The sequence below is a fragment of the Lonchura striata genome, chromosome 7 (assembly GCF_046129695.1).
Source record: "Lonchura striata isolate bLonStr1 chromosome 7, bLonStr1.mat, whole genome shotgun sequence".
In the NCBI taxonomy this organism is placed as follows: domain Eukaryota; kingdom Metazoa; phylum Chordata; class Aves; order Passeriformes; family Estrildidae; genus Lonchura; species Lonchura striata.
In genome coordinates this window covers 24,512,849-24,534,966 of record NC_134609.1, presented here as the reverse complement: position 1 = coordinate 24,534,966, position 22,118 = coordinate 24,512,849, and the positions used below count along the sequence as shown (strand labels likewise).

The 22,118-nt window shown below is 38.5% G+C and overlaps 1 protein-coding gene across 1 annotated transcript; it reads right to left on the bottom strand.

Moving 5' to 3' along the window:
• Nucleotides 1-1,027: 1,027 nt before the first annotated feature.
• On the bottom strand, nucleotides 1,028-21,295 carry CASP7 (caspase 7). Its single transcript, XM_021526023.3, has 7 exons — nucleotides 21,268-21,295; nucleotides 19,991-20,103; nucleotides 4,994-5,142; nucleotides 4,003-4,131; nucleotides 3,365-3,540; nucleotides 1,891-2,029; nucleotides 1,028-1,351 (listed from the first exon to the last, which is right to left on the bottom strand). Exons 2-7 carry the CDS (start codon nucleotides 20,101-20,103, stop codon nucleotides 1,128-1,130), a joined length of 930 nt encoding a protein of 309 aa, XP_021381698.1. The 5' UTR covers nucleotides 21,268-21,295; the 3' UTR covers nucleotides 1,028-1,127.
• Nucleotides 21,296-22,118: the final 823 nt, after the last annotated feature.

The window sequence follows — 22,118 nt, the reverse complement described above, 5'->3', positions numbered from 1 at the left end:
CTTTATCAGTTTAACCAAATCATTAAACTTACTTTTTTTACCTAGCTACCAACTAAAGTGAATATAAAAAGTAGAAATATAAAGATCAAGAACATAACTCTAAAACACAAAATCAAGACCGTACAGTAACTAAGAAGGCACTTCTGCTTTCTGATTCAAGTAAGCATTTCCAGTTTTGGCAAAACTCCTCACAACTAGAAGTTAAATCTAAATGTGCATTTGTTGCTGGAACATATAATTCTACCTTTTCAACATAAAATTTTAATGTTTTAAAGCCTTGTCATTATCTTTCTGATGGTTCAAAAGTTTTGAATCAACAAGCAGACATTTTTATTTCTGCAAGCAGAAGAACTGCAACACCACTGTTTCAGGTTGTTCTCTCAGTCAATTGTCATTTGCAAGGCAAAATATCTTTACAAAGGCACTTTAATATGGTATCATCCAAGTAAAATTTGCCAGTCTTTTACAAAGATTTTGATTGTTCTATTTCTTACATTTCTATACTGTTGATATAATAATGTAAATAATCTAAAAACATTGATTTTTGTATACATTCATCTTGTACTAGAATGATGACTAAGTAAACTGACTTCCAGATTGAGCACAGAGCAACCATTGGCCTTCATGAATAATGTTCATTAAAAGGAAATTAATATATTAGACTAAGAAACACCCTTTTAAATAGCTACAAACTGTTTTACTACTGGACAAACCCATAATATGATGATCTTTGGAAATTTCCAAGGAGGTTATGGTTCCATGAGCTAGTAGTAAACGAGAAGGAGTCTCAAGATTTTTTTGTTTTTATTCTTAATTTACAATCTGTTTTCTGGGAAAAAGCTTTATGGGTCAGGTAGCTGACTCATGACATCTTCAGCAGCCATAAATCATGACAGCCACACCAAGGGAAACCAAGACACAATAATTAGTGACAGCTGTCAGGCTGGCCCACAGCTTCTTTAAAATATTGCATGTTCTCCATCCGTCAGATACCCCTGCTTATACAACATAAAAATCTAGTGTTGCCATATTTCTGTTATTAAAAATGTGTTACTCCTGTCCACAATCACATCTCCACCCAAAACCACAGCGTGACCTTCCACCACGGGCTGCATTAAAATGCACTTTTAGAAGTACAGTTCCTTTGTGAGCATGGAGACCACGCAGGGAATCTGCTTCTTCTCACTGAAGCGGGGATCGTCGGACTGGGACTCAAAATTCGTGGCCACCACGTAGTTGACCCGAGTGAGGATCTGCATGATCTCAAGCTGCTTTCCATGCTCATTTAGCACAGAGCACAAGGACTGCACAAACCAGGAGCCTCTTCCAGGATTTCTCCAGGAGTAATAACCTAACAGGAAAAGATGAGGAAGAAAATACAAGGAGTTATTTTTGATCTTCTGTGTGAAAAATTCCAGGCAAAGATTAACAATGCACACACAGAAAGCTGAGCTCTTAACTGTTGTGTTACATATCCTACTTCATTAAATCTGAGAATAATGTATATTAACTCTCCAAACCTCACACTGCTTAAGTACCATTCTACATTCTGGCATTAGGGAATCTGCAAGAAGTAAAATTGCACAGGTTTTCTTTCTGAGAATAAGTATTGTACTGTAACTATTCCTCTTCTTTTCTGCCTTCATCACACATTCAGCACAGCAGGAAATGGAAGGGCAGGATTCCCAGGACACAGTACTGCCTTTGCCATCTGTAGTCTCCCTTTTCCTCTGCAGCCAGTGTAGAAGGGGGGGACACCCAATGCACACCAGGCCTTTGTGTTTTGTCCATCAGTGCACAGTGTATCATCAGGGGCTCCATCTCCAATCCAGTCAGGATGGATGGTGAATTTTCAGGCTTCTACCCCCATCTTGACCCTCTTTTCCTTACCTGGCACCGTGGAATAAGCAAACAGAAAATCTGCTTCTACTGGGATTTTGTATCTCGGGTTGGCATCTGTCTCCAGGGTGTCATTGGCAGGTCCAGAGTCAGTTTGTATACCTTCATCAAATTCAGAGCCTCTGCAGGCCTGAAAGCAGAACAAAATAGAATGTTTCCAGTAAGCAGAAACAAGGTGGTATAATAGTAAGTATTCATCAAAGTTTTTTGATGGATTTGGTTCTAAGCAGTACTTTGAATGTATTAAAAGCAGAGATGCAATTCTGGGGGATATCTAATTGTTCAGTGATAAAGTTACTAGCTTACCCTTTGAAAAATATACATCCTGTAAGCAGAGGGAGGCAAAGCTGTTGAGGCTGGCTGTGCATCTCAGTTGTTTGTCAACAAGTGCCATGTCAGCATTGGTTTATTCTAACCATGAGTAATTTTACCAGTCTAGAGTAATTCTCAGCATCCAATTATTACATAATACCATGTGCAATGTGATTTCTGGACAATTTCTTGACAATGGACTCCACTGGTGGGAACTCTACAGTGTGGGCAACTGGTTCTAGTGTTTGACCACCTGTTACAAGTATATTGTGTTTTTAATACTTTTCCATTTATCTATTTGATTCTTAATTTTCTCTTAATCATGAGTTTAGCTAAAGGGCACACTGGGACAGTGTGTCCAGGTGGGTAATTTTCAGCTCTTGATCAGTAGCTTTGACTGACAGCTCTTGCAAAAGAACAAGTCTGACTGGCTTATATAAGACTGCCTCTATTAAGATAATTTTAAAGTCTATAAAGTAACCATTTCAAAAGCGTACCTAGAAGAAACATCACTTTAGTAGTATGAAGAGTCTAAAGCAGTTTTCACTTTGAGGATGAGGATTAATTGATAGAAAAGCCTAAGGAAAACCACATCTGCTAACTCTTCTATGTAAGTAATACTATGTATTATGTAAAAAAGATAATTTAGACCCATGATATGTCAGCTAATGTTATTTGAAACAGTTGTCTTTAAAAGTTTAACTGATATACAATTAATTACATGCTAATTTAAAAATGCAATATAAATTTTTAAGCTACTGAGGAAAAGTGTTTCTTTAAGCAGTAATTTGTAGAGGCAACCTTAATTGAAAGATACCTGGACAGTATTATTCCTATTGAAAATCATGTACTGTCCTTAGCTCTGTCTGCACAAAAGTGAGTTTATCTTTCCGCTTTGAAGTCCATATATTACTAAGAAAATACATGTAGGAAATGACAATGGCAATATTCTTTACACCTGGGAATCTCGTAAATAAATTATCTTTTAAAATCAACAATAATTTTACCCATAGATACTTCTTTCAACACATTTTTTCAAAAACTTCCAGCAACATTCAGTAAGGCAAGCTACAGGGTTTTTCTAGGACAGACAACCAACAAAGCATGTTTTTGCTGCAGCAGTAGGACACTGTATTTACCTCAGGGCTATTACCTGAATGAAAAACAGTTTGGGTTTGCCTATAAGGCTTTTACACTTGTCTCCTCTGAACAGTGCAGTCAGACTCTTGATAGCCATGGGTCCGTCTGTGCCATAGATGAGCCCTTCTTCCCCATGGCTTAGGAGGATACAGGCAAAACAGGCAGCATCACTGTGGTTCTCCTCAGCAGCTACAAGGCAAGCACTTCTGAGTCAAAAGGAAGCCATGTTTAAAATGGAAATTATGTTTAGCAAACACATTTTTCTGAGGCTAAATATACACTGGGCTCCTACTGTCAGGCATAAGAAGGAGTGGATAATCTTTTAAAATGTGATGAGTACATGGATACATCCTTCACCTGAGTCTGAGTTTAGCCCACTGGAATCAACAGGCTGAACTCCTTATCTAATATGACATGGCTCTTCAGCTAATACACAGGACAAGAACACCGTGCATTTCTGAATTGATGCTGGGGGATGAGGTGGGGAATTAAGCCCAGTCCATTCAGAAAATAAATCCTTCCATACAGAAAATTTTATATGTGGGGCCTAAGCAATCTGCTCTACTTTAACCTGCTGTGAGCAGGGAGCAGATTCAGTGACTTCTAAAGGTCTGTTCTCCTCTAAATTATTCTACGATTCTGATTTTTTACCTTTCTTTAGTAATTTTTCCATATCATCACGGCTTCGGTCATGGTGTATATCAACCTCAAACCCTAAGTTTTTAAAACTCTTGGCAAGGTCTCCAGCATCTTTGTCGGTGCCGTTGCGTGTGCCCATGCCTGCCGGAAAACAAAGAACATGATTGACTGCACATTACACAACTCAACATGATTCACGTGTTCCAAGGCAAATGTTTAAGTTTATCATTGATAAAATTAAACAGTGTCTCGGTGACATGTTTCTAAAACAATCCTCTGGCAGCACTGAGAACAAATATTGAGATTTTAAAAATAAGGCAATGTTCAGTGCTAACACATATCTTACCCTGAAAATTGCTGGCGTGCCCCCAGCACCCTGCAACACAGGAGCTCTAAGGATGATCCATCTCCTTTTGGTTATGCAGTACAACACAGGCACAAAGCACCCCATGGAAAACTTGTTGAAAAGTGTCCCTATTATACCCAGTAAAAGGAACTGATACAGAATCTCTGGGGAAAACAACTTACTGTGTTTGTCAAGTGTACAGGAAAAATCCTACAAACCTGGTGATGACAGAAATATTTGTCTACCTTGGAACCACATGTGGTCTGGAAAGTTAAATGCAGGAGTGTGAACAGAGCACACCTACAGCTATTAGCTTTTGTAGTTCATAGCCATAGCTCAGGGACATAGAATTTATAAAATGGGTCGCAGATGCCAAAGGTCAAGTTTTAACAACACAGTTTTAAACTCTGGAACAAAGGTTTAGTTTGAAATTGGTACAGCAACGAGACATGGTCTTTGAGACATATACTGAAAAGATGTTGAAAAGAGCCATTGTATTGTAAGTGTTAGAGAACAGGAAAAGTTTTAGGAACAACTGTTTATCAAAAAAGATAAAAACATTCATTAAAATTCCATGTGCTAAAAACAGATTACTTATTAATTAAAGTATTAAAATTCTATGATCTGTAATGAGTATCATTAAAGAAAGAACATTACCTGTTTTGTCTTCAAAATTTTTGTTGTTTATAATAATACATTTGCCAACTTTCTTGTAATCCATATTATACTGGAATGTGGGTGTAACAATTCGGTATTGATTACTGAGAGAGGGCTTTGGCTGCTCTTCTTCTCCATTCTTCTTTTTTCTAGGTGAACCAAATGAAATTATTGTCAGTGACCAGTCACATGCATGGCCTATTTACCGTAATTCAAACCACTCGTGCAGCCCTGCCCGATGTTTTTCCTTCCCAAATATTTGTTTTCTTCATTTACATTTGGATCAAGGCACAGAGATCTTGTGATTTCCATGAAGTGATTACTGTGTGCGGATGGAGTCTGACGAGGTGAAATACTTCTGGAGTGAACTGCAGCCAACAGCAGGACACAGATCCTGACCCAGAGATAAAACAAATGGCCTACATGAAGTGAGGCTGGCAGTGACCTTTTGCAAACTCTTTCTGGACATATTTTACTTTTACTGTAAGTAATTAATGCAAGAACAGACAGATTTCCCATAGCAGCTATTCCAGGAACATGAAGATATGCAGTTTACCCAACTGTGTGATTTGTTTACTAAATCCCCATCATCCCTAAATTTTGTGCAGATTAAGACTAAGAAATAGGTAGTTTCAACTGATACAGGTTACAGATGTGAACAAGCCACGTGTCAATTTGGTCTGCCAAGCAGCAGTCAGAACCTATGCAAAAACCCAAGCACATTTCAATGTAATCACTGATACCTGAACTTCATGTCAAATAAAACCTAAGAAAAATCAAGTCAAACTATTACAATAATTATGTTAATGAGTTATATTAATAAATCTTCTCTGGTTATATGACTGTCTACTGATCTTTTTGCTGTGTACTGGAGTCTTACACAGGATTAGAAAGAGATGCCAAGGGATAGCACAGACATTATGCACAGATTTAATCTAATTAAAGTATTAACACCAAATAAATTACAGCTAGCATGCACACCTGATGTACAAGCATGAGGAACTCAGCAGTACTTGTTGAGTACAGTGGACTTTTTGGTCCAAGAAGGTGGCTTCAGGTGTGGTTAAGATTTTCGCAACCAAAACTGAAGGCAGTAAGAGCCTATAAGGAGTCTGATTCAATCCCAGAATTATCAGCAAGCTTTGGAGCCGGCCCACTTAGAAACAATGCTCAGGAAAGGGCAGAAGAAGCTATTGGCACTTCTTTTATTTGTTCCAGCATCCAGCTTCCAATAGTATTTATTGCTGATGTCTGAGAGGAAAACATAAACTACTTTCACAGCAGAAAGAACTGTATAATACAGTTTGGTTATACCAACATCAGATTTTTCCTATAACCTCAATTAATTTAAGTACTTTCATTATTCTCATCCTGACACCTTCCTAAAGAATTATTATTTTATTTGCTTCAATAATAACCTGTAGATATGAGATTGCTGTGAATTGATTAAATGTTGTTTAGGTAATCTATTTTCCTACCTGCCTGATTTAACAATGGTTGTCTTTTAGCTTTAAGTGTCCTCTTTTTTATTACTAAAGGACAAGATCAATTGGAGCCTATAATAAACCTTCTTTAAATGATTCATCATGTATAAATGCTACTGCAATTCAATTTCAAAACAGCTTCTTATCTTTGAGTACCGTCACATTCTATTATAAAGGGCCAAATTAAAGAGCTGCACCTGGCAGACTTCCATTATACTCTTTTAACATGTGACCATCTTAATATCATGTCCTCTTTTAGACTTCCCCTTAGGGACTAAAAAACAAGGTATTGAACCGTATCTACTTGAGGATTATGTCTGGAAATACAGGGTTTTTTTCTGACAAACTGAAAGTATGGTTATTCTCCTTGCATATGTTTCTTGAGGGCTCTGGAAGCAATAATTAAATATGCTTTGCCTCAAGAAAAGTCTTAACCAATTCTTAACTAATTCTTTTAAAGAATCAGTCAGAGTTGCATGATGCTGGTACTATATTTGACTTTCAAAGAGATTTTGGATTCTTATTTTAACCTAAAATTCCCCCTCATCCTCCATTACCAGACAGTTCTTTGCCAAAGAGAGAAAAAGAAATTTCAGAACAACAAATAACCACTCAGGTCCATGAAGAGGCATTTCCTCAGCCCACAGATTTCAGTTTCTACAGATTTACCTGGCTCCAGTGATTTCCTGAAAAAGTAGTTCAAACAGTGGCTGCTAGAGACAACAGGATATTTTCAAGGGGATTGTGCACACTTTTCTGTTTATGTCCAACCCATGAACAGCTGTCAACACTCAAGGACAGACCCTTTGAGCAGTATCATGTTTGCACTGTCTGCTCTTCTAAAATGCTGGCAGTGACCTAACTCCAGCCCAGAAATCTGGAGTGGCAGCCACGTTACCCCACAAAAAGCCCCACTGAAAATAGCAGCAAGGGTTAAGTGGCACAGCAATGCAGCCACGCAGCTTCTCCAAAACCACTTCACTCCCAAGTTCAACAGTTTGCACTCATTCATGCAGAAATACTCGTGAGTTTAAGGGATGTAATTCCTGCTGCTGGAATTCTCAAGAGCAGCCAGAAGCTCTGTACCAGTCAATGGCAAACACCACAGACAAGTTTTGGCAGCCCATTTCCCCATTCCTTTACACAGGTCACTGTGGTTTTATTCCAATGATTCATCCCAAGCTAAACAGGTTAATGGGATACTCAAAAAACCACAGAGTGGTTACACCTATCACTTCCTTACTGGCAGACAATAAAAAGTTCCAGAAATCTTTTGGCATCAGTCCAAACTGAATGAATAAGGGAGCAAAAGCTGTGGATTCTACTTAGCCTGGACCTGCAATCCAGACAAATTATTTTTTGAATATTCTGGTTCTTCTGCCAACATAGCACAATATAGGAACTGCCTGACTGGACTACACTGACAGTATAATACCCAACATTTCAGATTCCATAAGGTAAATCAGACCTTGTAATGATAACTAATTAAGTTATAAGTAAGTAATAATCAGGCCTTAAGGGAAATCTCCTCTCACTGACAGGCAGGCTTATGATTGAAAGCCTAAATCTTTTTTTCTGAACTTTCAACTGGACACCAGCTAATATAAATGTTTACTGCTGTTCTTACTAAGCTTTCTAATTACTGTATTTTCCAAACAGGTTTCCACAGATTAGTTATATGCTGTTAGAAAATGTTTTAAACTATGAGCCCTCTGCTTGATTTCTTTCTCCTTCTCTGACATATAGTGTCTTTAATTTCCCTCTTTTGAGATTCAAACTTGCCTGGACTAAACAGAAAGTTGAATTTCATGAGTGTTTGGTCCTTCTTCAGGTCTTAATTACAGCTGTGCCATTATTCCTCACTCCATTAGTGGTCACTGATCTTTCCCTTACACAGAAATATTCTCCCCTTTATTGCCATTATATTTCATGCACATCTATGTCATATTTTCTCCCTTTGGTCGAAAGTTCAGAAAAATTGAAACTCCACTCTGGCACTCTCATATAGCTTGCACATTTTCACCCTCACCATGTCTCTAAATCCAGGCCTCAGGCTTGCCAACTGCGTATTTGGGAATGTGATTTCATCAAGTCTAGACTCAGTCAGTATCAACCCTGAGAAAATCATTATTATCAACTTCTCACTTTTCAAATATAAAACTAAAGTAATCTATTCTGGCTATCATTTTGTTACTGAACTTTTAAATAGTAGTAAAGTGTTTTATCATCATGAGTGGCTAAAATTCTGCCAAAGTCAATGGAGATCCCTCACTTGCACAAGTAGTGGACTTGATCATCTAAAGGACTGCTACCTATCACAACAAACCTTCTTTTCTCTTATACTTGGAATAAAATAGTGTTTCAATATGGTTCAAGATTTAAGGATAAAAATATCACTGACAGCATTTAACTATACCTAAAGATCATTTAGAAAAAATAAAGCAGTATCTCTTAGCAGCTGTGATTTTCTCTCCTTTGACTTCCTTTCTACTTGCACCTTCCTCCATTCCTGCTGCTACCGTATATTAGTGTGACATACCAACATACTAAGAATCCGTTTGCAGACACAGGCTTCCTTGAGCATTGTCTTTATTCATCTAGTATTCATCTATTCCTCTGCTTGACAATTAAATGACTGTTAAAAGGAAAATATGCCCTTGAAAACATGGTGTCTTTGCAAAACACATCACTTAGGATTCCTTCTGGAGCCCAAATGCTTTTTTGGCATTGGTGAATAGTTTTATTCTAGTTTCTGTCACATTCTCAGCCTTTCTGTTGAGTCTGGGCAAGATTAGAGCAGTGACAGTGCAAACATTCTCAGGTAATCCATTGACAGAAATTTCATAAATTTGAATAAGTTTCCCATTAAGTTACATTATTGTGGGGTGCATGGGACAATGCTTTAGTTCTAAGGCCTCATAAGAAACTTACAGAGCCTATATTGCTGATTTATTTTTATGCAGTTTGTGTGGCTGTGTTGCACTTTCTGCCTAAAACCCCTCACTTTCCTTCCATTGTTGTGTGCACAGTATAAACTATGTTTTTGACTACTGCTCATCACAAATCCTGTTTGTTCTCCTGGGGAAAAATCCTGGACTGGACTTAGTTATATTTAAAAACATTGAAAGGACAGACAGAAAAACAATGAAAATGCAAATAAGATCGTGTTTGAATTCATAAGGCATCCCCAAGCTATGTGCAGTAAATCTGAGTGTCCTGAAGATTAATTTAAATTTATTCATTAAAAAAAAAAAGAACAGGAAACAGAATTTATAAATTGGCTAAAACAAGGTTCAATATTTTGTTCTATGTTTCTACCTTAGCCTCAATAATTAGTGTCCTGATGTGGGCTCCAAAATTGATAGTTCTGAAGCTTTCTGATAATCATGCATTAGGATCTCTTACTTCTACATAAACTTCTCATCAAGCTACCAGCTTTAATACTTTTATTCAGCTTTAATACCTTTATTCCCTCTATTTTCACTGTATTTAATACACTTCTAATTACTGTACACTCTCCCCACTTTGAGTTTTTTTTTTTATCTTGAACCCTGTGGGCATTATCAAGCAAAAGACACTTGTTAAACCTGACTACAGCTTTTTAGATCTTAAGTTCTCTTAAGCCCCACTCTTTGTTCTTTGTCAGATCTGTTTTGGTAGTGTCACACAGATTTAGAACTGCATGCAAATAACAGATTATCCTGTTGCCTTTTTTCATTAATATTGCATCAGGCTGGCAGAACAGCAACATTTCTGGACAAGAAGAATGTGTCACTACTTGAATTGTCTTTCATAAAAATGAATATTCATTTACTGTTAAAAATCAGAAAGTATAAATTACATGGGCTAAAGACTAAACCACAAGGACTAGACCAAATATGAAAACTGCATTACAGTGCACTTGAAAGTGCATACTCAGGCTTGCAAATTATGTGCCTTGAGAGAAACTGAAAGAAAAAGCTTAATATCTGAAACAGAAGTCTCCTGAGGAAAAAGGGGCAATACAAACTGTACAGGAGGAAGTTCAAGTAAACATTGCATACTTTCAATTTCCCTATTAGCAAACATTAGCAATGGACTGCTGGCTTTGATAGATAAGCACCAACAAAATCACCAGTCTTTAGAAGGTTATTTTAAAATATATTCCAGATATATGTCAAAAGAAAACTGAAAACAATTCTCATATTAAAGTCAGGATATTTTCCACACAATAGAAAAGTCTTATAGCAGAGAGAAGAAAAGTGATCCTACAAAAATGCACATAGAAGTTCCCAAAAAGGCATTTAAACATTATTTCACCTACACTGCTTACCACAGCACCCAGATGTCTCACACAAAAGGCATGAAAACTGACAGCTGCAATTGGGAGCAGCAAACATAAACATCAAAATAACACACACACATACACCCACAAAAAACCAGAGTTCCTAGATTTCTGTTCCCTGTCACAATCTTGTTTCATCTGTTAAAGAAATTCAAAATTTCAGTAGAAATGCATATTTATTGATGATATATGAAGTCTGTACTGCCTTTGCCTATTTATGTGTTGCTTTGCTGAAATGTCTAAACTTTGAAAGTAATTTTTGGGAATGGGTAGAATAAAGGGAAATGGCCATTGTGCCTCCTGGAACACCACAGCCCCCAACAAACACACTCCACTTCCTCCTGGGAGCAACACAACTGCTCAGGCAATCAAATAATGACTGTAAATGTTCTCAAGAACAGGGCCATAGGAATTAATTAGCCCTCAGCTTCTTTTTGAACTGCCCATTAGCTCATAACTTCTTAAGGGCATCTTTGGAATCAGCTGACCAAACAAAGCCAGTTTGAAAGCCAACAGAGGCAAAGCCTTTTCTTTGAATGGACCTGGAGTGATGAACCTACTAGGACAGTACCTCTTGTTCATCTGGAAACTCATGTCACAGGCCCTTCAAATAATTGTAAACACAGTAATTTTGAAGAGAAAATATTGCTGTAACAGTATCAAAAGAAAGGAGTTAGGCAAACAATGTGATTATTTACTTGAACTTATCAAGATAATACTACAGCTGGGAAGGACCTAAGCTATCATTAAAAAATTCTTTCCAAGACTGGACTGAGTTCATTCATCCAAAAAAACCCAATTAATACTAAAAACGTACTTTTGTTCTTGATATGAAACAGTACTGTAACAGATTTCACAGAAAATTTGCAGAGTAAACTGCTTCAATTTATTTAAAGAAATCCTGGCATTTCCCTGAATTTCTTAATATCACATCTGAGCGTACAACACAGAATAAAATATATTTATTAAGACCATCTGCTGGCTCTGCTTTGCCCAATTAACTTGATGAAAGGTATTAAACAAACCAAAATGAGTAGTGCTTCTGCTGTGGAATAACTTTGGGGAAGTAACACTGTATTTCTTGATCTCAGTTCTTCCATCACGAAATGAAATCTAAACAAATGTATTTCATAAAGCAATTGCAGATCATGTGGCTTCTTTCCAGGGGGCGCGTGGTACAAAAACTGATGCCCCATGTTCCAGCCAGCTGAGCCAATCTCAGGGGCAATCCTGTGTCCTGTGCTGTGTGCTCTGGGCTGATCCTGCTCCAGCAGGGAGCTTGGACCAGGTGATCCACTGTGGTCCCTTCCAACCTGACCCACTCTGGGATTCTGCCCAGTAAAGTGGAGAATAATTTTAAAATTCACGTTTTGTCCCTCTGTGCAATGTTTATGTCTAGAGTGTGTGGGTTAGTTTACTGACAGGTGCCTCCTGGAAAGAAAATACATGAAACAAATCATCCTTACTGCAAAGTTATTATTTATATTCTTATTGTAAACTTCTACTATGGAGGTTTACAGTGGATCTCAGTCCAGAAACAAACTCCTTACTTTGATTACTTCACATTAGTTTCTCTGAAGAGAGAACAATGCTAGTGCCTGAATGACTATTTAACATCAACTGAAACACTGAATACCTTTTCAATACCTCATTATAAGATATTTTTCAGACCCTAAGCTACTCTTGAAGCTTTTTTTGTTCCATTTTAGCTTCAGATCTATCTCCAATTACGAGAGAGAATCTTCTCTAAAAACCTGGAAAACTGAGAAACTCAGTCCAAGATAACTCAGAGAATAATGAAAGAGTTGCATTGTTTGAAAGAACAAGCCTCAGACTACAACTTCTGGCATCCTTTGTGAATGTCATTTGAATTCTGATAGTAATCTAAATATGCCTTCCTGTTTTTTTAAGTATGTGTTAGTGATGGCCTTAACTAATGCAAATCAAAACCACAACTACAATTTAATTTATTATATACAAATGAAGCAGAACAAGTGCATTGGGACTAAGCCAGCTGCACTTTGGATGAGAAGTTTCAACAGACAAATATCTAATATTGTCCAAATTTCACAACAATTAAAAAAAAGACAAAAGTAAAAAGAAAAGAAACTGGTAGCAACGCCCTAGTTTTGCACACTTAATATTTTAGGGATCACTTAAAACCCATATGACAATTTTGTGGTGTGATGCCTGCAAAATACTGTTCTAAACTATCAATCATCACTTTGTAATTGAGATTCAGCTTCCCAATTAGCTGCATCTTATCTGCCACACAGGCCTCACAATATTGTATGCAACATAATAGCCAAAAACACTCAAAAGGTAATTTTTTACAAATAAAGAATTTTGCTTGCTGAAAGGCTTTCTGTTCATTTCTAGAAAACCTGCACATCCATACTTTCTATGGCTGTTCTGGAAACTGAAATCATGCATGATCATGTTCTAGGCAGCATAATGTACACAGGCAACTGACAATTATATGCAAAAAAAGATGAAGGTTCTTTTACCTTTCATAGGTACTAAGAGAAATTAACAGGTACATATGGATTGCTTGGAAAATGACTCAAAACAAAGCAAGCCTTCCAAACACTAATGCTCAGAGAACACTCTGGCAAGGATTAGCAATTGCAAAATGCCAGTGGAGCTAGGATTAGCTAAACTAAACTGTTTTAGGGTATAAACTCATGATTTTCCCAAACAGGTGTCAGAGAAGAAGGAGGTGAGTAACATTCTACAGTACCTTGGCTCATCATCAAATGGTACTCCACACTGCATCTGAAAACAGCTTCAGCTTGCCCTCAGGAGCACTCTGGTGTTGCCTGGCACTGCTGGGAGCCCACCATGCTCGGGGTTACATTGCAGAGAGAACAGGATGCTCTGTGAGCTCGGGCCCCAGCATTCGCCTGTGTCAGCATGGCTCACGCTGGACTCTTCTGTCCTGTGGGGCCATTCAAACCCCCCGAGCCATCACCCTGCCAGCTGAGGTCATGCAGCCCGAGCTACCTTTGCTGACGAGCAGAAAACAGGCTCCCATCACTCAGTCCATCTCTGTTCCTGTGTAAGAGTACAGGAAAATAGCTTTTGAGATGGAGGTGGGACAGCAGGCTTCACCTCTTCCTTTTGGTGAAACCTGACCCCCATTGCTACAATATTTACACAATGAATGTTTCTGGCAAAATAATGCAAATTAACATAAATAGTTTGCAAAGCCTGTCTATACTTTAACTAATACAACTATATTGGAACTCGAAATGTCCCTCAGACATTTCTGGATGTTCCAGGTCCAGGTCAGAAGCATTTGAGACCCTGGCAGGCAGCTGGAAACAGCTGTGATTTTGGATTTGAGCCATGGAATGATTTACCAACCTTGCAGGAAGAACAAGAAATCACAAAAGTTTAGATATTATAGTAGAAGTAGTTTCAAACTAAAGGGAATAATTTTTGAGTGCTGTACAGGGGGGTTTTAGTTTTGTACATGGGGGTCAGAAGTTTTAAGATGGAGGGATTTGGTCCTGCCCTGTCCTCCCTCTTTCTTCTTCCTTACCTCCATGTTCTTGGTGATGTTGGCACTTGCAGATTGGTTTAGAGTAGAAAAGCACCATTTAATATAGGTAATAGGCATTAGGGAAAATCTATAAATATTCAACACCTAATGTACCATATAAAAGAGAGCAGCAGCCCTGGGCAGGGAGAGAAGAAGCAGTCGAGAGTCAGAAAGGATGTCAGGGTGTGTGTGTGCCTCTGCCTGAGCAAACCTCAACAGCTCAAGAAGAAAATCTTTTAGATAACTTGCAGTAAACTACCTTGAGACTGGACAACAGGAGAATACTGAGTGTTTCTTTGGAAGCACAGGTTGGAGGAGAGACTTTTCCACCACATGGAGCTACCCCTGACCTAGAGATGAGCTCCGGCACAACTACTTCCTACATATTTACCCTCAAGCAGTTTTTGTTTATTATAAATTTGGCTTAAATTTGTTTGGATTGCTCTGAAAGCTTAAACGTCACACTACAAAGTAACTGTCCTCCAAATTCTGTATGACACAGCCCAGAGTTTGTTGTAATGAAGGAAAGAAATTGCTACCCTAAGAAGCAATTAGGATACTTGATTGTGATTACTTCAGATACAGTTCCTGGACAACCCAGTGTTTGCTGTACTTCACATTAAAAAGGCTCTAAGGAGACTGGAAACAAATATTGACTGTGAATCAATGAGTTCTTGTAAAATAGACTAAACACTATTTCAAGATGCTTGGGCTTTTCCTATGAAGTACATGCAGTAGGCATCCAAGGGAAAGTACAAGCACTGGCCACTGAAATCAATGAGTTTCCACTCATTGCTAAATACTCCTGCTGTGTTCTCCAGAAGCTGAGTTTCAGATTTAATAAAAATTGCTTTAACAAAACAACAACAAAAAAAACCCCAAACACACACACACACACACACACACACACACACACATACACATATACACAAAAAATCCCAACCAAACCTCCCAAACAAACAAAATAAAACAAACAACAAAACCAAAACAAACCAAAACAACCTCTGACTTCAAGAAAGAGTAATAACAATGAAATATCCCTGTTTGTTCTTTGTTACAATATCTTAATTGTCTTTGCAGGAACTTTTCCAGACTATAAACTACTTCTGAAATTGTATGTTTAATGCTTTCAGGTGAACATAAAGAATTTATATATTGTTTACCTTGTGCTTTACTTGTGTTACCAAGTAAACTCCAAACAAAATTAAAATTATATTGTGATAGATTTTGGATCTGTGACAGTAAAATGAAAACTCATCACCCGTTTACAGGACAAACTAAGGCAAGCAGTGACTTCCTTAGAGATATTAAGGAAACATGAGGCTGAAACAGGAGGTCAGCTCAGACATCTGAGTTGCAGTCCAGAACATAACTTCAGAGAATGATTCATCAGCTGTTATTTGCTTTAAAGTAGCTTGCTATTTTTAGTCTATCTAAGAATAAAAAAAGGTACTTTTCTTACCACTATTTATTTTGAAAAGTCTATAATATTCTGACACTGAAAAACATGTAACAGAATGGACAATGCTGGAAAACATATATATATATGCATCAGTATAAAGCTATTCTTCATAAAATTTCTACCTGAAAAGCAGCCTTTCTTACAAATCAATATAAAAACAAGCTGTTGGCAATCCCCATACAGGCACTTATGGGTTGGACTTGATGATCCTTGTGGGTCCCTTCTAATTCAGAATGAATGGGATACTGTGAAAAGTGGATGGAAAATAGACCCCCAAAAGACAAAGGAATAACAGAAAAGCTTAACTGAAAGAAAGACAACTTTCTACACCTGTTACAACTACAGACTTGAGGTTCAGCTGAGGATGAATCTCAAAAATTAATATTTATTCTTTGAAGGACAAGGTTATTTATGTTGAGAAATATGGCTGTACTGACACAAGGGTCATGAAGTTAAAGCAGACAGCCTTTGGTAACATCTTTGCTTCCTGACTTTGATGTTCTGCAACCCAAATAAACACTGTACACATTAAATGAAAAGGTATATATCCCTGAATATTTTAAATCTAAATACTAATTTACAAACTTGGTAGATATTTTAACTATATAACTATCACAACCATGGGACTGCAGAAGGTGAGAGGCACACTGGCATTTCCAGGAAGCTTTACAAATTACTCTAAAGTCTCAAACTTTAAAGTGAGGTGACTTGACAGAAATAAATACCTTACAGATATTTTGGATTTGCAGTGTTAAACAGCTAAAATATTCTTGATGACTATGTGCCCCACAAAACCTCTGAAATTTCTTAGTGGGGTTTACTTGCAATCCATTTAATGCATCTGCATTGAGGACACTATAGAATCACACACTTCCACTTGTAACGAAGTATTTGTAAAGATTTTTGAATAGATACTTAAATTGTGTTTTCTCTTTCCAGATGAGAAGGAGTATATTGACTAGAAAACAAGACAGCAGGGCTGGAGCAGATAAAAGTAACCAGATGATAAATGGTTCTATACAATTAAATTAGGATAAAACTGGTGCCTAGATAATAACAAAACTCTTCTGCACTGTTTCTTCACTGAAGCCCACAAGCAGTCAGGATTTTTGACAGTGCAAATACAAGTCTACCAAGCCTTGGGAATTTCTGGATGCAGCTTTTCAAAAAAAACCCAATTTTCATAAGGATCAAGAGAAATCTTAGCTCTGCCTAGCACAGTGCAATTTTATTCAATTTCATGTTACATTAGCTTTCTGGATGCTAAAATGCATTTGCTGCTATCAATCTCCCTAATGGAGGTCCCTAATAAAACACAAAATATACCAAATGAAGATATTAAATAATCCTGTGGAGAAGCAAGACTATATTTAAAGCCTTGAAAGTGTAAAAGGAACACAGATAGCATAGTAAAAAACCCCAAACTCATATAGGAAAAATTCTATTAGCTAAAAAAAAAAAATAAAAATAAAATGCAAATTTAAAATTCTCAGCTGAATCTTTATTTAAACATGTTTTTATAATTTTTTTGGTGTGCAGCCTTGCCAGAATGGTCTTGATATTTTTGCTTTCTGGAACATAACTTTTTGCTCAACTGCAGCACAGCCCCTATTTTTTTTTTTTTCCCCTTTTTTTTTCTTTTTTTTTTTTTCTTTTTGCAGTACACAAAATTAATCCCCTCATGCCATCTAGTGGCTAAATAAAAACTCGGAGTCAAACACGACTGGCAGATTTAATCCAAAATTTCTTCCAACTCTTTTCCCCACCAGACAGTTTTTCTTACCAACAGTAACTAAGTATTAGCACCTTTCCAAAGAGAAGGAAATATGTAGAAGATAATTCCCCTAAATCGTTGAGATATCAGAAGAATCTGAGTAGTGAATAAGATTTTAATTTACTTCTAGTTGCTGCTGTGACAAGGCACATCTCCAGTCACAAAGAGTGGCAAATTGAAGCTGTGAGGCTCCTGGAAACAGCTGCACAGCTTTGAATTGGCTTCTCACTGCTCTGTTCTCTCCAATTAAAATTAATGTGCTTATGTAACATCACAAGTTACTTGTTTTCCTATTGAACTTATGTTAAGCAATAGTACATGAAATTCAGTGAAGAATTTAATTGAGTGTACTGCACAACTAGTAATGACTAGGTTGATAGAATAAACAAAAAAAAAGAGAGAATAAACTCCTACTCAGTCCACAGTTTTCTAGGCACCTTATTTAAGATGCATTACTTCATGTTGTCAAAATGAAGCTTTGGCAATCAAGACAGAGAGCCACACTGGTTCAAGTTCAAATACATCTAGCCTGGTACTGACTAGGAATGAGTCTGAAGAAAAAAAACAAAAGAAATTGGATACAGAATATATTCTCACAGAGATGTGACTTAGGAACATACCCACCAAAGATGTTAACATCTGGAATTTTCTTCCACACATACATCTAATTTCTTCTGAATTTACCTAAAATCTTGACATCTGCATATCCCCTGGCTGCAGTGACATTCTGCACTATGTTAAAATTGCAGCTTAACACTTGATTTAAACCTACTACACGAACTTTTCATTGGATGTCCCCTAGATTCCCTGCCAGGAACAAAGATCATTCTCTCTTAATTTTCTCCTTTATTACAATCATAGTTTAGATCAGATTCCATTTTCCTTTATCCTCTAATATTCTTCCCATATCTTCCTTCAGACCAAAGACTTTTAGTTTCTGTAGGACAAAGATAAATACCTTAACTGTCAAGCACCTCATTCCTCTTTAAAAAAATCACTACCTTCTTCAAGAAACTCTGTTATATTTCTCAAAAGTATTTTCTTCAAAATCTAAGTTGAATTCTCTCAATTACCTCATATTTAATCTGAGCAATTTTTTTACTTCTAAAGAAAAATGTTGTAAATTGCATCTTCAAGGAGTTCCCAAAAGATGAATGCCTCAAACTGATGAATAGCCAAATTATTTGAAATATTTCTTATAGAAAAAGTCATAGAAATGCTGATTATTGCCTTTTCTTTGGAAATTATTAACTTTGAGTTGCATAATTTAATAATAGTATTAGCATATCACCTCTTATAAAGAAGACTAAATCAAATATCAAAACACACAATTTATGAAGTTGAAAAGAAACATTTGAAAAAATATTTTACAAGATTTAGAAACAAATGTTACATTTGTCTACTTGTTAAAATTAATAATACACATACACATAATGAAACATGTTTGAGGAATGATAAAATGAGACAAAGTACAGTGATTTGCTTAACAGCACATCAAAAGTCTTCTAAGAGTAGAACATTTTCACTTCTCTCATGAATTACCCCTATTAAACTCATAGAATAAACAGCAAAAATAAAAGTATATTAACCATGTACTCTCTGAATTATAATGCTCACTTTAATGTAAACTTCCAATAGTAAAAAAACTCAAAACCTCTCTGTAAATGCATTAGACTTTGCATCAAATCTCTCCTGCAAAATCTCAATAAATCCAATGTCAAGTAGCCATTTGCTGATATTCAACAGCATTTATAAACCTTGCGTGTTCATTTTTCATTTTTTGCATTTCTAATCAAATTTTCCAGTATTTTCAGGAGTACAGACGAGCAGTAAATAGTTCTTGCTTCCCACTGATTTAATGAAAGTAAGCTTATGCTTCAGTGAGACTACAATGCTTTAAAATTAAAGGCTTTTAATGTGTTCTGTAAGGGGTTATATCTCTAGACTTGGGGAGGCTTCTTTGTGCTACAACCTAGATGGCACATCCAGGCTTTAAAGTAACTTAGACAGTCAGCAGGAGATTCCAATGATGCTGGAGATTAGCTGAGCTGAGTGCAGTAAAATAGATAATTAATGGCATATTCAATTCCCAGCTCCATCAAAGGTCAATGTTTAAGATGTGGGACTGTAATTGATGCTAAATGAACTTGGTGGTCTCTTAGCTGCCAAATAAAACTTATGGGAGACATTATAGGTTTCCCTTTAGGGGATATTACAAAGAAATGATTTAAGGTACAGACAAGATACATTAAATTCATACAACATAAACCACCTTTCTATCCAGACCATCAATAACATTGTGGACATGGCAAACTGAACACCAAATCAAGACTTTTTGTGTTTCTTTGATTAAAAGGGTACCATGGCAGCTGATACAACAACAAAAACAGGAGTACAATAGGAACTTACGTTCTAAAAAGTGAGAACCTGCTGCGTCTATCTGGCCTTGCATCAACTACATCATTGCCATCTTCATCACCTCCCTCTCCAGCAGAGACATCACCATGCTGATCCTCTGACATCTACAAATGAAAGTGCAAGAATGTAAGCGTCCCTCAGTGAGCACTGACATTTTAGAGATAATTCTATGAACCAGATTATTTATGGCCTGGTTTATAGAAGATACATGTGAGGGTTTTAGGCAGTTTTATTGTATAATGCTTTCTCAAGAAAGAGTGGCTATGGATTTCTGGTCCTGAATTTCTGTGGCATTGCACATGTTCAGCCATCTCTATTTTCTTGTGCCAGTTACCAAAAGGAACTTGTCTAACATCACTCCCAAAAATGCAGATTAAAGCAAAATCAAGAATAATTATATGGTGGAAGATCACAGAATCATAGAATACAATAATAACATAGAGTCGGAATATTCTGAGTTGTAAGGGCCCTCTGGGGTCATCAAAGTCCAACACCTGGCCTGCACACGGTAGTCCCAAGTACCCTGCCATGTGCCCAAGTGAGCTGTCCTCAGCACAGAAGTAATTCCCAGACAGTTTTCCATGGTCTAGAAAGAAGCATGTTGGGATGAAAGCAAGGGCCCCTGTGTTTTCATTTGCATATACAAAGAATCCTGCGTATTTCCTATGGTGGCTGTAATTCAGTCACTAAGCAGTCGGGAAAGCACAGCAGAACGATCTGCGCCAGCACCTTCACTCGGGGCCGGATGCACTGAAACATCTGGTCTCTGCTTCCGGATTTTCATCAGGAAATTAGCAGCGATTCCTGCCCCTTTCCCATAGTTTGGCCGATTAAATTTGCATTTATCACGCCTTCACCGAGAAGAGCACACGTTTCATAGAAAACCACCCCGGACACCGGGCCGCAGCAGCAGCAGCTCAGGGCCCAGCAGGCTGCAGCGGCCGGGCAGCGGGGGTGCCAGAGCTTTGGGAGCTCCCCGGGTGGAAGAGCAGCTCCCACAGCCGGGTCCAGCCTCGGCTTTGGCGAACACACACACGAACACACACACCAAGAGAACCTCGAACACACACACCAAGAGAACCTCGAACGCACACACACCAAGAGAACCGAGCGCGCAGGCCGCGGGCGGAGGGGCCGAGGAGCAGCGGGGGCGGCCAGGGCAGGGAGCGCAGCAAGGGATGCGCAGCCCGGGGGAAAGCGGGCAGGAGCCGGGCAGGAGCCGGGGCAGGCAGGGGAAGGGGAAGGGCTGGGAAAGGCCCGGGGCTTGCCTTGGTGCCGGGTCCGGCCGCTCGGGAACGAAAGTGAAACTTAAAGGAAAACTTAAAGAGAAAGAGGCAGGGCGGCGCCGGGGCGGGGCAAGCTCCCCTGGCGTGTGCCCGTCCCCATCCCTGACCCTTGTCCCCGTCCCCATCCCTGACCCTTGTCCCCATCCCCATCCCTAACCCTTGTCCCCGTCCCCATCCCTAACCCTTGTCCTCGTCCCCATCGCTGACCCTTGTCCTCGTCCCCATCCCTGACCCTTTTCCCCGTCCCCATTCCTAATCCTTGTCTCCGTCCCCATTCCTAATTCTTGTCCCCATCCCCATCCCTAACCCTTGTCCCCGTCCCCATCACTGACCCTTGTCCCTGTCCCCATTCCTGACCCTTGTCCCCATCCCCATTCCTAATTCTTGTCTCCATCCCCATCCCTAACCCTTGTCCCTGTCCCCATCCCTGATCCCATCCCCGTCCCCATCCCTGATCCCATCCCCGTCCGTCCCCCCGGCAGAGGGTCTTGGGCGCTGCTCGCTCCCCAGGTAATGACGGCCACATCACAGCGAAACCGAAATTAACCGCCTTTTAATAGCTGTGCTCCGGCACACCCCGCCAAAGAGGAGTGGAAAGTTTCATGGTGACACGAGGTTGTCTAGATCTAAGGAAATTTTCCCCCTTATATAAACTTCAGTGGCATTTCCTTATCCTCCCAATTATTTTGCGTGTTGCATCTCTGCTAATTACGGTATCCCACTGTGCAGCCCTAGCAGTCCAGTACATTGGACTGAAGATTGGCACAGTCCTGCTAATTACTCCTGGATGCAGGCTCCAATCCTGCAAAATCATATACCTACCCAGCGGTGCG